The sequence below is a fragment of the Pygocentrus nattereri genome, chromosome 2, assembly GCF_015220715.1.
Source record: "Pygocentrus nattereri isolate fPygNat1 chromosome 2, fPygNat1.pri, whole genome shotgun sequence".
Taxonomy (NCBI): Eukaryota; Metazoa; Chordata; class Actinopteri; order Characiformes; family Serrasalmidae; genus Pygocentrus; species Pygocentrus nattereri.
The window spans coordinates 56,288,835-56,309,716 of NC_051212.1; the positions used below are offsets into that span (position 1 = coordinate 56,288,835).

Here is a 20,882-nt window from a genome sequence, read left to right on the forward strand (position 1 = left end):
CCTTGAAGAACCATCCTTGTAAGAGTGTAGGGTTAAGAACCTGCCAATCCATGATGGCTAGCTGGCGTAAAATCGCTCAATATGACTAAGAGCTAAAGTCAGGGATGAGTTTAGCTACTAAACAGCGCTAGCTGGTGTGTATCGCTAATTCAAAGTAATGGAGTTGATGCTAACTCAGTCTGAAGAACATTAGCTATCGTAAATCACTTCAGAAGGCAGGTTTAAGTTTAGGATTGGGCTGAACCCTCAACCATGATGGCTAATTAGCTAGCTAACACATTCAGAAGCTAATTCTGGCTAATGTAGCTTGGGTTAAAAAAAGTTTAACTTATTCCCGGGACTTGGCTAACCGAGGTAACTCTCTGGTCATTTGGCTATCTGAGGTAACTCCCTGGCCGCTTGGCTAACCGAGGTAGCTCCCTAGCCGCTTGGCTAACCGAGGTAGCTCCCTAGCCGCTTGGCTAACTTCTTGCCAAACTGAGGCTTTGCCGTTTAGCGAGAGGCCTGTAGCTTTCACGGATTCCTTCGTTAGGTTTTGAGAGATAGAGGACCAAAAGACTTTAAAACAGATATTTGGATTTGTTAGTAATCCATGGTGTTTCCCGGAGCCGCGTTAGCAGCGCGGTGCCTTCGGGTCGATCCTGCTCTGCCGTTTCTTCGGTTCATTCGCCTTCAGCTCAGCAGTAGCACTAAAACTTTAGTGTTCATTCAGAAGAAGAACATAAACTCGCTCATGATCACGTAGCAGACGCTCGGCCTGTGCAGCTCCACTTACCGTCTTCAGGAACGAACCGCGCTGCTCCACACGCTCCTGAAAACGCAGGTTCCTGAAGGGTTCTTGGCTCAGACGTATGGTACTAGGTAAAACATTTAATTGGTGTAGTGACATGGAGGTTTGAAAATGTTCTCCACACTTGCACCTCATACGAACCTGCACGCATTGACATGTTGAGGGAACTGAAAGTGGTTCCGCTGCTCTGAAGAACCTTTTTATGGCTTTTATAATAAACCGTATTTCAGTCACTACACTATCAGACTGGCTGAGCCGTCAGCGGGTCCGAAGCCGTGTTGTTTTGTTAAGGTGGGCGGCGGGTCAGAAGGTCCAGGCTGTGTTTTTGAAGTGGACTGTTGATCTTTTAGTCCGCCGCTGAAACGATCACACGGCTTCCTTTGATCTTTAACAGCCTTTAAGTTAAGTTAGCTACTGGATTCAGTTCTCAGACTGGGTTTTACTGGAGCGGCGCCAGGCGTGAGCCTTAATTTATGCAGGAGCACAGTCGACTGGGAGACGAAGACTATTTATTTTTGCTCGTTGTTCATGCTTGTTCATGTTCGTTGGAGTGTTTCATTTTTTGTATTAAAATCAATTTTAAAAGTATTGAAAGTATTGACGGTGAGAGAACCTCTGTAAAGAGTGACTGTAACTGAGTTGTTTTGAAATAAAACATCCTGGAAATCCTGTCTGAGTAATTGTGTGACACACTGAAATGGGATATCTAAGAATTAATAAAGGCGTTAACATTTAGACAGTAATTTCTGGACGAGCATCACAGAGAAGTGAAGCAGCTGTAGAGGGTTGTGAGAATTAAATGAATAAAAATAATGCAGATATTTTAGTGCAAATTAAAGCAATCAACTTTGTGCATCTCTGTTTTGAATATTATGAAAATCTGTTATTGATTATAAAAATTCTAAATGAATGCAGTGAAAGGATCGATCCCCGAATTTATTACACCCTTACTGTGCTTCAGTTAGCTGGCTCTCTGAGGTGGCTCCCTGGCCGCTCGGCTATCTGAGGTGGCTCTGTAGCTGCTTGGCTAACTGAGGTGGCTCTGTAGCTGCTTGGCTAACTGAGGTGGCTCTGTAGCCGCTCGGCTAACTGGGCTTTGGTCTTCAAATACAAAACAGTGAACAAGTATTTTCATGTTTTTAATAGAAAACAGTGAAGAACGTGTTCCTGCTCAGAGTTGACGTCAGCAGAAAGCTGTCGTCTAACCTCTGCTGTGCGCTCAGTTCGTCACTTACACCTAAAAACATTTCCAGTCTTCAACGTCCTCAGTAGCACAATGCAGCGCACGTCCTGGCTCTGTAATGCTGGCGCTGAAGACGCTAACAGTCATAACGGGTCTCAGAGTTCAAATTCAGTTTTCTCACCTCGTTGCTGCGATTAGCCAAGACATGTCTGGAGTCTGAATTTCTCCTTTAAAGCTTCTTTAGTTTCAGCACTGGAGCTATGAGTGGCTAACAAATGGAAGCTTATACCCCAGCAGTTAGCACTGAAGCTATCGGGCTACGGTAGCCAACAAACCCCAGCAGTTAGCACTGAAGCTATCGGGCTAAGGTAGCTAACAAACCTCAAACCCCAGCAGTTAGCACTGAAGCTATCGGGCTACGGTAGCTAACAAACCTCAAACCCCAGCAGTTAGCACTGAAGCTATCGGGCTAAGGTAGCTAACAAATCTCAAACCCCAGCAGTTAGCACGGAAGCTATCGGGCTAAGGTAGCTAACAAAACTCAAACCCCAGCAGTTAGCACTGAAGCTATCAGGCTAAGATAGGTAAGTTATGGAAGCTTATAGCCAAATAAGTAGCGCTGGATCTTGGAGGCTAATGTTGCTAACAAGTCCTGGAAGTGTATATTCTGAAAGTTAGCATGGTGCTAACTGCTAACTGCTGGCCTGGTTTCTGGTGCTGTGACTCACTGGTGTCTTGTTAGCAAAGCTAACACTACTTTTTTAGCTCCAGTGCAAAAATAAATGAGCAGAACTTTCTTGGCTGATTGTTTCTGTAATGTTGAGTAGAAAACGGTAAATCTGATTTACTTTTTTGCTGAAAAGTCACTGAAATCTAATTGATACTCATTGATTTGAAACTTTGCTGCATTTTAAGGCAACGCTAGAACGTACGTACATACAGAAATATATTTATATATAGATCAATAAAAAATCCCTAATTTACAAAATACAAAAAGAATCAAGTACTCGAACATGACGTCTCAAGTATATCTCAGAACTTCAGCTTTCATCTCACAGTTTTCCCAGAGGTTCCCTGAAGGTTCCTCACAGGTTCTTATTAAGGTTCCTCATTGGTTCTGCCAAGGGGCCCTGAAGGTTCCTCAGAAGTTCCCATGGAGGTTTCCTACAGGTTTCCCGGAGGTTCCTGGGTGGTTTCTCACTGGTTCCCTGGAGGTGTGTGCAGAAGTTGAAGGAACAGTTTCTGGCGTAAGGGAGACTCAGAATGGCACGACCAGAAGCAAAGGAGAAGGAAGAGGGCGGGAAGGTTCCGGTGAAGTCGAAGGCAGCGGTTTCCTGCAGATGATCCTCGGAGAGACTCAGACTTGGCAGAGGTTGTAGAAAGCGGTTGGTCTCTCTATCACCTGGTCGCCCACCACCTCCAGGATGTAGTCTCGGTTGGCGATCAGAGGCACCTCGGAGGAGGGGATGCTCTGCACACTCTGGTTTCCGTAGTAGGATGTGACTGTGTCTCTCTGGAAGCACAGATTACAGTGTCGGTTCAGTAAATTCTCAGATTTACAGATTTTCCCCAAATACAGTCGATCAGACACGACCTGTTTGGTGTCTGTAATTTGTTTCTGGTTTGAGTGGAGTCCTAAACACTGTGTCCACTCACTGTCCACTCTATTACACCCTCCTACTCTGTCGGTCCACCTTGTAGATGTAAAGTCAGAGGTGACAGCTCATCTGCTGCTGCCCAGTTTGACACTGAGGTGTTTAAAACTCCAGCAGTGCTGCTGTGTCTGATCCACTCGCACCAGCACAACACACACTAACACACCACCACCACGTCAGTGCTGAGAATGACCCACCACCCAAATAGTACCTGCTCTGTGAGGGTCCTGACCACTGAAGAACAGGGTAACAGAGTATCAGAGAAACAGATGGACTACAGTCTGTAACTGTAGAACTACAGAGTGCAGCTATACGGTCAGTGGAGCTGATAGAGTGGACAGTGGACTTATCCACTCAGCCCTGGATAAAGTGAGGGATTCATCCAGACAATAAACAGATACAGTGATTTGTCAGAAGCTCATTTGCATGTTTCAGTAAATAACGCTGAGCCGTCTCGTGCGGCTGTGATTCCGGCGAACGCTACTGTAAGTCGGACTGTCTCACCCTCTGATCGTTGTTTCTGGGGACGTTGGGCTGGAAGTCTTTCCTGCACAGGTGGGCCATGATTCCTGCAGCTAGCGCATCCCCCAGAACGTTGATCATGGTGCGGAACCGATCTCTGGAGAACAGAACGAAGAGTCAGACTGATGTCTGAGAGACGTGACCGAGCTCAGAGAGTCTCAGACGTAGATCAGAAAGCAGCTGGCTGGATGGCTTAAAGAGCCTGTGTCCCACATTATTCTCACGTTTTATATTCAATGTTATATTTAAGGCAAATATTTTTCTCTCCTTAAATTCATAAATCAGGCATTATTACAGGGACACTCACTGTGTTCATTACTGTGCCTTTAAGACAATAAATATATGCAAATGAGCTCTGTTCTGATGTCACACTTACAGGATCCAATCAATGGCGACGATAAGTGTGATGTCATCAGGTGGTAACCCCACCGAGGTGAGGACGATCACCATGGTAACGAGGCCAGCCTGCGGGATCCCGGCTGCTCCGATACTCGCGGCTGTAGCCGTAATACTGAAAGGAGGGGATGGAGGGGGTTATGGGTTATTATTACATCACTTCCTCTCCCTGTAAAACATAGTTCATACTGTCTGTTTATGATAGCTCCACCCACTGGCCACTTTATTGGAAACATCTGTCTTGTAGTCTTGTCTCTTATTGCGCAACAGCAAGGAGGAGCTACAGGAGAGGGGTTTCTAATAAAGTGGCCACTTAGTGAAAGAACAAGGGAGGTGTTTCTAATAAAGTGTCCAGGTAGTGGCAGCATGAGGGGGTGTTTCTAATAAAGTGGCCAGTTAGTGTACAATCAATCCGTTTGTAATGTTTTACCTGATGGTCACTAGCTGTCCAAAGTCCAGCTCATACTCGTTGACCTGGGCGATGAAAATAGCAGCCACTGCCTCATACAGAGCCGTTCCATCCATGTTGATCGTGGCTCCCACAGGCAGCACAAACCGAGCGATTTTACGGTCCACATGGCAGTTCTCCAACAAACACTTCATGGTGATGGGCAGAGTGGCCGAACTGCAGGACACAGAGGTGAGAGAGAGAGGGAGGGAGGGAGGGAGGGAGAGAACATGTTATCAGCAGTTTTACCAGAGTGTCACACAAGGTACTAAGATAAAAGAACGTTTATGATGGTTCTGACTGAACCCTGTGACGCAGTGTGAGCTGTGGAGCTGTGTGCAGTTCCTCCAGCGGCCAGCAGAGGCCCCGCCGTACCTGGATGAAGTGGCCAGTGCAATGACCAGCGCCTGCAGCAGGCCGCGGATGTAGCTGAAGGGGTTCTTCTTAGTGAAGAGGAAGAAGAACAAGGGCAGCAGGATGACTCCGTGCACAAACAGGCCGGCCAGAACGGTCATGAAGTACATCCCCAACTTCTCCGCCAGGATGACCGGATCATGCATGTCCAGAATCTTCCCTGCAACCAGGAACACGATACCGAACGGGAAATACCTGCACAGAGACGGGGGAATTTAGCCAGTGAGCACTGAAAACCCAAACCAAGAAAGGGTCACGAGCTCGACGCTGTAACGACAGAGGAAGAACAACAGTCTCCACAGTGCAGAGCCATTAAAGCACGCAGGTGGTGGTGTATAACCGAAGAACTCCAAGAACCATCTTTTTAAAGAGCATGTATATAACAAATTAAATGTTTAGATATTTATAATAAATATTTGTATATGTATTTATTCGTGTACATTTAAAAAATCTTTCTATGGATTTCCTTAAGACTGTTTTACATCAGAAGCTGCAAAACTTTGATTCTAATTTCTGGGGTACGGTGGGGGGGGGGTATGGTGGGGGGGGGGGGTGTTTGGCAGTTGGGTAAATTAGCTTTTCTCCAGTCCAGTCCAGTCCAGTCTGACTCACCACATGGCAGCGTTGATGATCTTCATCACACACTCGTTGATGCAGAGGCAGACGTTGACCAGCGGAGATCCTCTCTCACCCATCCGGCCCAGCAGGAGACCTGGAGGACACAACGGAGTGAGGAGGTCAGATCTTTCTGAGGGGGGATGGCGCAGCGGCTGGGAATCCACGTCATCGTTCCGCCATGTTGGCAGGGTTCGCTCTTCGTTTACAGGCTTGGCGCTCTAACCGACTCCAGCGGGCCGAACGACTACAGCCACATTAGCTTTACTGACCACGAGCTGAACCTCACATAATGAACCGCTTCCATCGGCCTGCTCATCCTGCGTTTTACACAATTCGACGGGATTTCAGTAAAAATCGGTAAAACGCAGGCGAGGTTTCTGCGTGATGGACAGCTCCACCTCTTCTTTCACTCACAGGTGTTTCCCAATCTAAATAGGGGTTTGAGTAACTCCGAGTCGAAGCTCATTTCCTGTTGAACTGATACGTCACTCCGTCAGATGGAGTTTAACTCACATTAAGCACTTCAGTCTATGTCCTGCTGCCTGTTAAAGCAGCGAAGTGACGTAAAGGCGTCCGCACTTTATCTTCAGACGAAACCACTACGGTCAGCGTTTGAACATCACCAGGTGTGTTCGTGTCTTAGATGGTGGTTTTGGTCGAACCCTGAACCTCCAGCGCCATCATTACTGGGCTATTTGTTCATTTCCAAGCAAATTAATGTTAAATGAGTTTTTCTCTTTATTTCATTTAAGAAAAAAAAAGTCAATTTAAGCAAAACTTGTTCCCCCTCGTAAAAACTCAACATTTATTTTGATATAAATATAAATTTGCATCTTCTTGTTGTTTTTTGCTGAATGACCATCAGATGGGTCAGTCTGATTTGGCTGCATCAGTGACCCTGCCAAGCTGCCTACGCAGGAAAGCGGCTTATTTTATTATGATTTTAGAACCTTCAGTTATTTTTTTAAATGAAGAGGAAATTAAAATCAAATCTGAGATTTTTTTAATGAAAACATTTGGATGAAAATGACTTTCCAGTTTTATGTTTTTGTTTGTCTACATTAATATCAGCTTAATGGGGAAAGTGGTCCAGGGATCCACCCCGTCAGTCATTTGTGGTGAAAACAGCTCCTGGTTTGACATTTTCTCTTAATCTGATCAACACTTCCTCAAAAAATGACATTTTAATGGGTTTACGGCTTAAAATGGCCTCGTTCTGTTGACTTTTCCAGTCTAATCTTTTATTATTCTATTCCATTTTAATCTTTTACACATTCAATCGTTTTTTCATTTTATTTGATTCTTTTATACATTATTTTCTATTCCAGTCCATTCGTTTCTGTGCTCTATTGTATTCCGTTCTATTCCATATTGTTATTAATTCTACTGTATTCCGGTTTATTCTAATGTGTTTTATAAAGATCAAAGGAAAAGTGAAGCATTCCAGGCAGAATTCTCTGAATCCTCACCCATCGTGGCGGAGAAGATGACGATGCCGAGGACGTTCATCTGGCTGCTCTTCCCGGGAACCACCTTGTAGTGGATCTCCGGAGCGGGAGTCAGCTCCAGAAACACCGGGTGGCCCATTTTAGGGTTATCATAGTCCGGCATGATGTAAACATAGTTGGCTTGGGAGTCGAGCGGGATGCTCTTGACGTTTGGCACCAGATCCGTTTTGTACTGAAAGGCAAATGATGAGGATGGATCAGCGAAAGCCTCAAGTTCCGGGCCTTAAATATAAAACATCCCTGTAAGAGTCGACAGTCAGTCGAACAGCTCAGGAAACCCACATAACCAAGACCATCAGACACATGGAGCTCCTCCACTCAGCCTGAGAGGAGATCGCTAGCTGGTGGAGATGCTTATAAGCTTCCATCGCTTGTTAGCTACATTAGCTTCGTAGCACCAGTGCTAAAACTACAGCAGCAAACTTCAGACACCAAACACATCTCAGCTGCACGACTACATTTGAGTTCAGAAGGAGAAAGTCAGCGGAATTTATTACTTCAGCGGAATTCCCTGCAGGAAAACCCAGCACAACCAGCAGAAAACGGCATCTTATCAAGTATAATGACCGTAGATTTGTTCAGCACATCCAATATCCCTCCTGCTGAGACTGTTGTAAGCCTATTTTAAGATGATTTAACTTGTTTCCAAACATGTTTTCCCTGTTTTAAGTGCGATTATCTCACGATGGTGGCCGAAGTTTTGCTTGTTTAAGAAATGAGCTTGAAACCAGCAGAATTATCTGCCAGTTTAAATTAGCTGCCAGTTTAAATTAGCTGCCAGTTTAATGGTAATTTTTCTTGATAAACCAGGTAAGAAATGAGCAGAAATAAGGTAGATGATCTTATGACGGGAGCACAACGTCTCAGAACAAGACATATTTGTTTCGGATGCTGGTTTTCAGGCCGGTCTGCACTGGTTTCATCAACAGGTTTCATTCAGGAATTATAAATTTATTCCTCCTCACCTGCTGAAATGTGGCTTCTATCAGGTTGGAAGGGATCATGTTCCTGAAAAAGAAACAGATAAAGAATGAATGTTAAGCCGTTACGCCTGTTATGGTTCCACATGTTCAGAGACCATTCGGGTTCCCGCTGCAGTCACGCAGAAGCTACAGTGCACTTTGTTTTCGTGGCGTCGGGCGTGTGAGCTGGACAGGAAAGCGTGGTCAGTATAAAAAGCCGTGGATTTCGGAGGTGAGAGGTTAGACGCTAAGCTTTTATTTATAACGGCTCCCACGCAGGAGGCCTTGGCCGGACACTGGAATCCTGTTAAATCTGTTCTGGAGCTCAGGAGCGCAAATCCTGACCATTCACATCCCGCTAAAAATACCCTGAGCCTGCCGTTCCGTGACGGGATTGGGCCCAGGCGCAGTCTAAGCCTCCAGCACATGCGTCCCAGCAGAGCGGTTATGTAACTGCTCTCTAAGAAGACTGATCGATTGAAATGAATGGTCTAATGGATCCTCATCGCTACAGGTGATACGATTCTGACTGAGGGGTCTCAGTTCTGCAGGGAGATGATCTGAACTCCCTCACTAACACTGAGGCCTACAGAGTCGAAGGGCTCCTGCTAATCTGCAAGCCAGGCCTCTTCATCTGACACCATGCTATCAAGAACACTATCTGCTTATTGGACTCTTGGTTACGTATGGCTGTGGCATCAAGCTAGGATGGAGGGACAGTTGTGGGCTGGAGGTTAGGGGACCGGCCCTGTGACCGGAAGGTTGCCGGTTCGATCCCCAGGGCTGACAGTCCATGACTGAGGTGTCCTTGAGCAAGACACCTAACCCCCAACTGCTCCCCGGGCGCTGTGGATAGGGCTGCCCACCGCTCTGGGCAAGTGTGCTCACTGCCCCCTAGTGTCTGTGTATTCGCTGTGGTATTTCACTTCACAAATGCGGAGGTGGAATTTCCCTCTTTGTGGGATTAAAAAAGTATCACTTAGGAATCTTGTATTGGTTCTTGCCCATTTTTATATAATATGAAAAGTCTAGCTGCTCTTTACTTTGTGTGAAAATTTCATGATGAATGGACCAATAGGAACAGTCCAAACCTGCTTAGAACACAAAAGTTTAAAGAATTTTTACTTCTAAAAAGTATCTAACCATATGGCAACAATATTTTGATTGAGTTAAAATATTATTTTGTATATTGTACAACGTCCATTTGTAGTCAAAATGACTAAATGTAGGTATTGTGATATAAACCGAGTCCGTTCTACAGTTTCTCATTAGGCTGAATGAATAACCGACTCTAAATGTAGGTATTGTGATATAAACCGAGTCCGTTCTACAGTTTCTCTTTAGACTGAATGAATAACCGGCTCTAAATGTAGATATTGTGATATAAACCGAGTCCGTTCTACAGTTTCTCATTAGACTGAATGAATAACCGACTCTAAATGTAGGTATTGTGATATAAACCGAGTCTGTTCTACAGTTTCTCATTAGACTGAATGAATAACCGGCTCTAAATGTAGGTATTGTGATATAAACCGAGTCTGTTCTACAGTTTCTCATTAGACTGAATGAATAACCGGCTCTAAATGTAGGTATTGTGATATAAACCGAGTCCGTTCTACAGTTTCTCATTAGACTGAATGAATAACCGACTCTAAATGTAGGTATTGTGATATAAACCGAGTCCGTTCTACAGTTTCTCATTAGACTGAATGAATAACCGACTCTAAATGTAGGTATTGTGATATAAACCGAGTCCGTTCTACAGTTTCTCATTAGGCTGAATGAATAACCGACTCTACATGTAGGTATTGTGATATAAACCGAGTCCGTTCTACAGTTTCTCATTAGGCTGAATGAATAACCGACTCTAAATGTAGGTATTGTGATATAAACCGAGTCTGTTCTACAGTTTCTCATTAGACTGAATGAGTAACCGACTCTAAATGTAGGTATTGTGATATAAACCGAGTCTGTTCTACAGTTTCTCATTAGACTGAATGAATAACCGACTCTAAATGTAGGTATTGTGATATAAACCGAGTCCGTTCTACAGTTTCTCATTAGACTGAATGAATAACTGGCTCTAAATGTAGGTATTGTGATATAAACCGAGTCCGTTCTACAGTTTCTCATTAGACTGAATGATTAACCGACTCTAAATGTAGGTATTGTGATATAAACCGAGTCCGTTCTACAGTTTCTCATTAGACTGAATGAATAACCGGCTCTAAATGTAGGTATTGTGATATAAACCGAGTCCGTTCTACAGTTTCTCATTAGGCTGAATGAATAACCGGCTCTAAATGTAGGTATTGTGATATAAACCGAGTCCGTTCTACAGTTTCTCATTAGGCTGAATGAATAACCGACTCTAAATGTAGGTATTGTGATATAAACCGAGTCCGTTCTACAGTTTCTCATTAGACTGAATGAATAACCGACTCTAAATGTAGGTATTGTGATATAAACCGAGTCCGTTCTACAGTTTCTCATTAGACTGAATGAATAACCGGCTCTAAATGTAGGTATTGTGATATAAACCGAGTCCGTTCTACAGTTTCTCATTAGACTGAATGAATAACCGACTCTAAATGTAGGTATTGTGATATAAACAGAGTCCGTTCTACAGTTTCTCATTAGGCTGAATGAATAACCGGCTCTAAATGTAGGTATTGTGATATAAACCGAGTCCGTTCTACAGTTTCTCATTAGGCTGAATGAATAACCGACTCTAAATGTAGGTATTGTGATATAAACCGAGTCCGTTCTACAGTTTCTCATTAGACTGAATGAATAACCGACTCTAAATGTAGGTATTGTGATATAAACCGAGTCCGTTCTACAGTTTCTCATTAGACTGAATGAATAACCGACTCTAAATGTAGGTATTGTGATATAAACCGAGTCTGTTCTACAGTTTAGAAAATGTTTTTGGTACCACTCACATTGCAGACCAAAGCATGATGGGTTCCTCTATCACGTCCTAATGATGTTGCTAGTTAATCTAGTGTGTAAGGCATTCAGTCCAGATCCTGAAGTCCTAACCAATGGGAGAGCAGCTCAGCTGTATCTACCACAGAGAGAACAATCCTGATTGGATGATTTAACCCTCCAGCCTCAGTCAGTAGGTCATGTTGACGTGAATATTGCTGCACAGTGAGGTGTGATACAAACCTGATGAGGTCAAGCAGAGCATCTGCGGAGGTCATGACTGGACCCCCCGAGATTCTGTGTCCTTCCTTCTCAGTCCCCGTCCCAGGATGGACCACCAGAACCAGGATAATCCCCACAATCACAGCGATGAAGGTGGTCCACAGGTAGTATGTGATGGTCAGCAGACCCAGACGCCCACTGGCCTTGGTGTCCATGGCTGACAGACCGGACATTAAACTGTACACATAATGGCATATTCATTTATTGCAAATTGAAATTCCAGTAAGAAGGGAAGCAACAGCAACTAGAGACAATTTCAAATTTCATCTTGCTAACACACTGATAAATATGTTGTAACAGTAAACCAACACTGATTTAAAGTGTTGCCACAACCAAATATGCTAACATGGCTAATATGCTAACATGGCTGTCAGTATGCTAACATTGCTAATAGGCTAACATGGCTGTCAGTATGCTAACGTGGCTAATAGGCTAACATGGCTATCAGTTAATGAAAGCTAGTAACCAGCAGTTAGCATGCTGTCATTTGGTGACTAATCACTTCCACTTCCTCCCTGTGGAAAAGAACCATTAGAAACCATTAGGATTTAAATCTAATGTTTTTTCTTCCTAATGGGAATTGGCTGAATGGTTTCCAGTAGAGGCCACTAGTTTCCTTAAAACACCTTTAGATCCCATTAGGGAACCATGTAGAATCAGCCACTGGTCTTCTGTTAAACCATTAGAGTCCTTTACACTGAGACATCAACCCATTAGAAAAACACATTACAGGACCATCAGGATCCACCACGGTTCCTATGGGTTTTTCAGCAGGGCTGTTAGCAACATTAGCGTTTCTGGCTAAACTGTAGAGCGTCTAAACCGATTCAGCCTTTTTGTGTTTTATTGAATCAGCAGATCCGGTTTTATTTGATGATCTGGACTCTGAGGTTGTCCTCTCTCCGTTCGTTCCTCTCCTCTAAAGGTTCTTCATAGAACAGGTTCCTCATCTGTTTCATATCTAAACGCTCCGTTATCTTCATCACTGCTTTCCAAACCCACTGCAGCAGCTTCAGCAGCTGGAAACTCTGACGCCGTTTCACACGAGCCTCCGGTGTGGACTGAATGAAGGACGAAGGGTGTCCGGCGTGACGGTCAGTCCTGAGTGAATCTTACCGTGTTCTCACAACAGCCTCCTCGGCTGCGTTCACATTACAGGCCTTGCTGCTCAGATCCGGTCTCTGACTCGACGGTTCTGACTCGTTTAGGTCAGTGACTCTAATCGGTCATTAATGTGATGAACCGGCTCCTGAACTGACCCTCATGAGCTCCTCCTACTCAGTGACGTCACATGACTGAATCACTGCATCATCAGCACAAACTAACGAGCAGAACGAGCTTCGCTGAGAAGATCATTAACTCTGATCAGCTCTCAGCTTCATTATTAGAGCCAGACGGAGGAGGAAAAGGTGAGATGAGCTGCTTTTCCACCGTTTACAGGCTTTAACGGCTGGTCGGCGCTGTTCGCCACGGTAACGCTGAATGATGGAGAAAAAGCGCATGAATTCCGATCCGTGTCGCATTAAAGTCACATGGCCACGAATCGGATACGCACCCAATCTAGGACCACACATGAAAGGCTGCGTTCACATTACCAGGTTGAAGTGGCTCAAATCCGATTTTCTGCCCATATGTGACTCAGATCGGATGTTTCCAGAGCCGTGTGGACACAAATCTGATCTCTTCAAATCCGACCTGAGCCGCTTTCATACGTGCACAGTAATGACAGATTTAAAGCTCTTACCATCGTGTCAGGAAGATCCGATTTGAGCAAAAACGTTGGATTTGAGAAATGAGGCTTGTAAAGTGAACAGGATCTGAGCCTCTTCAGCCTGGAGAGGTGAATGCAGCCGCAGTGAGGAGTTTCAGACGTTTAGAGCTGATTTAAAGTTCCTGTCACTCCGTTTTCTGCGGTGATGAATCTGATCTCAGCTCAGTTTTCACTGCGTTTCTCTACATCAGCCTAAAAATGAAACCGCTGTGATTCAAAGATCTACAAAAACAAAACATGAGAACGTCTAAAACTGTACAAACACTCTATAAAAATGGTTCTTCAAGGGTTCTTTAGTAAAGGTAATGGTAATGTTTGAACCATGAGTTCCATATAGAACAATTTGCATTCCCAAATGGTTCTGCATGTTGAAATTGTTCTTCAGATCGATGGAGGATGTGTTACGTATGGTTCCATATAGAACGTTTTTGAAAATGGTTCTATACAGCACAAAAATGTTATTCTATTGTAAACAAACTTGATACAGTAACAACAGCAGAATCTTTTTTGGTGCTGTATAGAACCATTTTCAAAAAGGTGCTATATAGTAAAACATGCTGACATGGTTCTCTGGATGATAAAATGGTACTACCCTTTTTGAAAAGGGTTCTATACAGGACTAAAAAGATTACAAACTTGACATTGTGTCAAGAGCAGAACCTTGTCTGCTGCTGTATAGAACCATACACATTTAACTCGTACATCTGAAGAACTATTTCACCATGCAAAGAAGCATTTAAGCATACAAATGGTTCTACATAGGACTCATGGCTCTAAACAGAACCATTCCATTTTTAAGGAACCTTTGAAGAACCATACTTTGAAGCTGGTGAAACATGGTGGGTGCAGGGGGTTCTACCTGGACGTGATGAGAGGAAGGATGAGCATCTTCAGCATCCTCATCAGCAGCTCTCCTGGGAAGGAGAAGTAGATCTTGGCCTTGAGGAGGAGAACGTGGGTGTTTGAGAACGTTCTGATAAGATTAGGACACATTCTTAATGAAACAGCTGATTCTAGAGTAACAGCAGAACAGAAACTCTGAAATTCAACCCACCTCCTCTTTAACTCTGAGCTTCAGTAAAACTCTCCTCCTCTTTAACTCTGAGCTTCAGTAAAACTCTCCTCCTCTTTAACTCTGAGCTTCAGTAAAACTCTCCTCCTCTTTAACTCTGAGCTTCAGTAAAACTCTCCTCCTCTTTAACTCTGAGCTTCAGTAAAACTCTCCTCCTCTTTAACTCTGAGCTTCAGTAAAACTCTCCTCCTCTTTAAGTCTGAGCTTCAGTAAAACTCTCCTCCTCTTTAACTCTGAGCTTCAGTAAAACTCTCCTCCTCTTTAACTCTGAGCTTCAGTAAAACTCTCCTCCTCTTTAACTCTGAGCTTCAGTCAAACTCTCCTCCTCTTTAACTCTGAGCTTCAGTCAAACTCTCCGTCTCTTTAACTCTGAGCTTCAGTCAAACTCTCCGTCTCTTTAACACTGAGCTTCAGTAAAACTCTCCTCCTCTTTAACTCTGAGCTTCAGTAAAACTCTCCTCCTCTTTAACTCTGAGCTTCAGTAAAACTCTCCTCCTCTTTAACTCTGAGCTTCAGTAAAACTCTCCTCCTCTTTAACTCTGAGCTTCAGTAAAACTCTCCTCCTCTTTAACTCTGAGCTTCAGTAAAACTCTCCTCCTCTTTAACTCTGAGCTTCAGTAAAACTCTCCGTCTCTTTAACTCTGAGCTTCAGTAAAACTCTCCTCCTCTTTAACTCTGAGCTTCAGTAAAACTCTCCTCCTCTTTAACTCTGAGCTTCAGTAAAACTCTCCTCCTCTTTAACTCTGAGCTTCAGTAAAACTCTCCTCCTCTTTAACTCTGAGCTTCAGTAAAACTCTCCTCCTCTTTAACTCCGAGCTTCAGTAAAACTCTCCTCCTCTTTAACTCCGAGCTTCAGTAAAACTCTCCTCCTCTTTAACTCCGAGCTTCAGTAAAACTCTCCTCCTCTTTAACTCTGAGCTTCAGTAAAACTCTCCTCCTCTTTAACTCTGAGCTTCAGTAAAACTCTCCTCCTCTTTAACTCTGAGCTTCAGTAAAACTCTCCGTCTCTTTAACTCTGAGCTTCAGTAAAACTCTCCTCCTCTTTAACTCTGAGCTTCAGTAAAACTCTCCTCCTCTTTAACTCTGAGCTTCAGTAAAACTCTCCTCCTCTTTAACTCTGAGCTTCAGTAAAACTCTCCTCCTCTTTAACTCTGAGCTTCAGTAAAACTCTCCTCCTCTTTAACTCTGAGCTTCAGTAAAACTCTCCTCCTCTTTAACTCTGAGCTTCAGTAAAACTCTCCTCCTCTTTAACTCTGAGCTTCAGTAAAACTCTCCGTCTCTTTAACTCTGAGCTTCAGTAAAACTCTCCTCCTCTTTAACTCTGAGCTTCAGTAAAACTCTCCTCCTCTTTAACTCTGAGCTTCAGTAAAACTCTCCTCCTCTTTAACTCTGAGCTTCAGTAAAACTCTCCTCCTCTTTAACTCTGAGCTTCAGTCAAACTCTCCGTCTCTTTAACTCTGAGCTTCAGTAAAACTCTCCTCCTCTTTAACTCTGAGCTTCAGTCAAACTCTCCTCCTCTTTAACTCTGAGCTTCAGTAAAACTCTCCTCCTCTTTAACTCTGAGCTTCAGTAAAACTCTCCTCCTCTTTAACTCTGAGCTTCAGTCAAACTCTCCTCCTCTTTAACTCTGAGCTTCAGTAAAACTCTCCTCCTCTTTAACTCTGAGCTTCAGTAAAACTCTCCTCCTCTTTAACTCTGAGCTTCAGTAAAACTCTCCTCCTCTTTAACTCCACCACCAAGAAAGAACTCAATGTTCAGCTCCTACACAGTCGGCTCTTTTATAAATTTTTTTTTAAATTTATTATTTGGGGCAGTCGTGGGCTGGAGGTTAGGGATCTGGCCCTGTGACCAGAAGGTCGCCGGTTCGATCCCCAGGGCCGACAGTCCATGACTCAGGTGTCCTTGAGCAAGACACCTAACCCCCCACTGCTCCCCGGGTGCCGTGGATAGGGCTGCCCACCGCTCCAGGCAAGTGTGCTCACTGCCCCCTAGTGTGTGTGTTCACTGGTGTGTATGAGGTGTTTCACTTCACGGACGGGTTAAATGCGGAGGTGGAATTTCCCCGGTTGTGGGATCAAAAAAGGATCACTTAACTTATTAAACTTTTACGATCCACCTTAAATCGAGCAGCTGTTACAGTCTGGCGACTCAGGCTATTTAAGGTGGAATGGAAAGTTAGAAGAAGAAGCCAAAGTCCACCTCGTAGTTCCGGTGCTGAGAGATGCTGGATGTACTAAGAACTTCCACTGCTGTTCTACAGATGAATATTTGAGCCAGCTGAAAACACCTGAGGCCTCCTAAAAGTCAGTTCTTCAAGGGTTCTTTAGTAAAGACAATGGCTTTATTGAACCAGGAACACTGAAAGAACCATTGCATGCCTTAATGGTTCTGTGCATAGTGAAATAGTTCTTCTGGTTCTATATAGCACCAAAAAGCGTTCTTCTTCTTCTTATTTACAAACTTGACATTGTAACAATAGCAGAACACTGTCGGGTGCTACATAGAACCATCTTCAAAAAGGTTCCATGCAGATCCTAGAGTTCTTTACCTGGTGAAATTGTTCTTCAGACTGATGGAGACTGTGTTGTAGATGGTTCTAAAAGGTTTCTATATAGCACCAATAATGGTTCTGCTACTCGCACAAGCTAATACAAAATATCATAATCATACCGACTGTGATTGTGATTGACATATTGATGAATCAGTAATTTAACAAGTTTACAGATCATTTAGACTTCCACAGTCCAACCGTACAGTATATACATATACCATATATACATATAACACATATACCGTATATACATATAACGCTTCCATTTGACCTTAATCAGGCATTTCTAAATGCTTTCATCACTGTGGACTGTTACTCTGTGCTCTGATTGGCCTGTTACATACATAATCGCACTATTAGCTGCAATAATGTGCAATAAACAATTATAACAATAATTACTGTTTATCACTTTACAGCTAATACTAGTCTTAATCAGCACTACTTTGGGACTAAAAGCACTAAACAATCAGTTTGTGTCCCATATTTTAAAGGAAAGATCAGCTCATCATCAATTACGACAGAATGTGGACAAATTTTCACTGTTTTTTTTTTTCACAATATCTCAAAGATTTATTCCAGTTTTTGGCGCAAAGAGACTTGTTAAAAAACTCAGTCTGATGAAAACTTGAACTTAATGCATTTTAAAGTAATAATGATGTATTAAACTCTTATTAGCACTAATGCGCTACAGTCCAGAAGCCACCTGACACTACCTAGAACCTGTCAGGCAAAGGTTGCTAATTATATGAGCAGATATGAGCAGATGTGAGCAGATATGCATAATTCATTCATGCATCACAGTTTCCCGAGCATTATTACAACTAATAATGCAGGTATGAGTGATTTTCACATATCAGGCCTTCAGATTATGTTCTAGTACACGTCATAATGAACAGGGCTGATTTGTTTATTGTGTTATTTATTCACATTTAGTTATAAATAACATCAAACATTCCTATCTTGAATGTTTTAGCTACTAAGATGTTATAAAATCGTCTTTACTTTGGATAAAAGAGGCACAGATTTACTTGTTGGGTACTTGTTTTAGCACTTTTTAGACTCTAATTAGTGATAAAAACACATTAATGTCTCATTAAAGTCTTATTAACTCTAAAGTTGTTACAGCTAATGATGCAGAAACGTAACAGATCTCCAGTTAATATAGTAATACAGCTCATTAATGTATTTATTGTGCAACTAACGAGGCAATTATTAGTGATTTTCACATAATAAAATTCCAATAATGTTCTAATTCAGGTCTTAATCCACTGAAACCATTTAGAACCGCTTTATTGACCAGAGATCAAGACCTCAGTCTGTGATCCTCATAATACAGTGTTGCCTGTACAGTCAGTGCTGAAATTACCTGAGTGGACAAGTTCAGGCTCCTCAGCATGAAGCCCACCACGCAGCCGGTCACCACGGCCAGCACGGACAGGGTCAGCAGGCCGTTCTTCCTGCAGTAGTCCTTCACCCACTCCCGGACCTTCAGGGACACCGTGTTGTGCAGGACGTTCTTCAGGTACTCCACCATGGCTCTCCAGGGCGTGTCCAGAGGGGACTGGGACTGAGACGAGGAGCGTCTGCTGCTGCTCTGCCTGTCCTCCATGTCCGAGACCCCCGGAGCCCAGGAAGTGTTGCGCAGGCGGTTCGTGGTAAAGTGTTTCTAACTACAGATTAAGCAATCAAGGATAGCTCCAAGCCGGCGCTGCGCCACCCTGCCGAGATTAGCCGGCTAATGGAATTGGAGGTGCATTAGACTTAGAGGTCTGGGACCATTGACTGTGAGGAGGAGGAGTCTGAGATCATGAGCTCATGAATGAACAGAGAGCACCACACTTTCAGACTTCTGGGTCAGTCCGGTGCTTGACCTGCTTGACCTTCATGTGTTCTGGACACTTATTCCCAATGAAGTGGCCAGTCTGAGCTGGGAGTGGACGTCTCATTGTGGCGTTGAGGTGGAAAATGCGCAGCTGCTGACCAGGCTCTTTGGTCTAATTTTGAAGGAGCTGTTTCATGTCCGGAGATCACCCTCTCATTTATCCATTCCCCTCCAAAACGGCCTGAAAGAGTAACTCCTTCACTTCTCAGGAGATATTTGTAGATCATCTACACTCTTAATAATGATGGTTCTTCTAGGGTTCTTCAGTAAGAACAATGCTTAAATGGTTCATTGCCCAGTGAAAAGGTTCTTCAAATTGGTGGAGAATGTTTTGTATATGTTTCTAAATAGAACCTTTTTAAAAATGGATCATTATATCCATTATCATAGCAACCACTTAACAATTCCCTAGCAACTATCTGGGATACCATGATGAATAATGTGTACTTAATATCATTTTTACTGGAATTTTAAAAAAGAAAATGGACGGTAACATAAAACCAACAAACCAATAGATCTGAGATTTCTTGAATATAGAAAAGATCTATTATCTCTACAGGCTTATAAATACAAAGCATGGAGCTTAATGCTGTATGTTTTTATTTACTGTTTTGTTTATTATTTATTTATTTATCTCTAATTAGCCTCAGCTAGAAGCCCCACATCGACACATTTTTGCATAACAGTGTTCAATAAATGCAGCTGCTCTACTGCAAAAATTTGGAAACATCATTAGTCTTTACATGTAATATTCCTTGTCATGAGATTATTGTGAAGAAATAAAAGCTTCTTTCTATGTTTACTGTGAGATAATTGTGCTTATTTTAAGAAATGACGATTGCCACATACAAAACGATCTGCCAGTGGAACCAAACACTTTCACTGGATGAAACTGTTTATAACAAGTTAAACCAATGTCTAGAAATAAGTGAACCCTCTGGGCTCCACAAACTCGCCCGTGCCTCATATTCCCTGTTTCTGTATCTGTGTCTTTGTGATGATCCAGCTCAGAAATCCAGTTCAAACCCTTCCTGAATCCGTAGAGCGGCCTTTTCCATTCCATCTCATCATGAGATCCTACGAGACTCACATCTGGAGTTATGAGCCTGTGAAGAGGGGCTGATACACGTCATCTGCCTCTCACCGTGTGGAGCTGCTGGATTCGTGTGTCTGTCTACATTCTGTGTGAAACTGACCGACGGACACTCAGGAGATCACTAAGGACTGACCGTCACACTGGAAACCCTTCATTCTTCATTCAGTCCACATCGGAGACTCGTGTGAAACGGCGTCAGAGAGTTTCCAGCTGCTGAAGCTGCTGCAGCAGGTTTGGAAAGTAGTGATGAAGATAACGGAGCGTTTAGATATGAAACAGATGAGGATCCTGTTCTATGAAGAATCTTTAGAGGAGAGTTTAAGAAGAGATGAATGTATATAAAGAGAAGGAGAGAATGAGCTCAGACCCCAGAGGGTGAACAATCTTATTACATTCTTACTACAATCCCATAATGAGGAATATTAAGTGTTTAGATTAAACTCAGGATGATTCCACTGGCTAAGAGATAATTTCACAGTTCAGAGGCTCTGCATGGTGAGTGCGGTGCTGGATGTTCTTCTCTGGGTTCTTCGTCTGGTTCTCTCCTGCATTTATCATATGAGTGTGAGGTAACCAGGAGGCTGAACCCCACACTTGGCGTTTAGCAGGAGGAACGATCTCTCCTCCTCACTCACATGGAAAAAGGATGTTCTCAGTGGGTTCTCCTGCCTCTCCTGCCCTGCGTGTGCAGTCTATTCACAGACGCCCAGCGTCATGGCTTTAATGGGATTGCGGCCGGCGTGCTCCTTTCCGCTCTACGCCCTGCCCACAGGATCCACTTAATGAGCCAAACCTGCAGAG

At 43.4% G+C, this 20,882-nt stretch overlaps 1 protein-coding gene across 1 annotated transcript; it reads right to left on the reverse strand.

Moving 5' to 3' along the window:
* Positions 1–1,912: 1,912 nt before the first annotated feature.
* slc1a8b (solute carrier family 1 member 8b) lies at positions 1,913–18,806 on the reverse strand. Its single transcript, XM_017725470.2, has 11 exons — positions 18,470–18,806; positions 14,340–14,419; positions 11,671–11,886; positions 8,500–8,542; positions 7,496–7,706; positions 6,021–6,120; positions 5,370–5,603; positions 4,977–5,171; positions 4,527–4,661; positions 4,133–4,247; positions 1,913–3,486 (listed from the first exon to the last, which is right to left on the reverse strand). Exons 1-11 carry the CDS (start codon positions 18,710–18,712, stop codon positions 3,331–3,333), a joined length of 1,728 nt encoding a protein of 575 aa, XP_017580959.1. The 5' UTR covers positions 18,713–18,806; the 3' UTR covers positions 1,913–3,330.
* Positions 18,807–20,882: the final 2,076 nt, after the last annotated feature.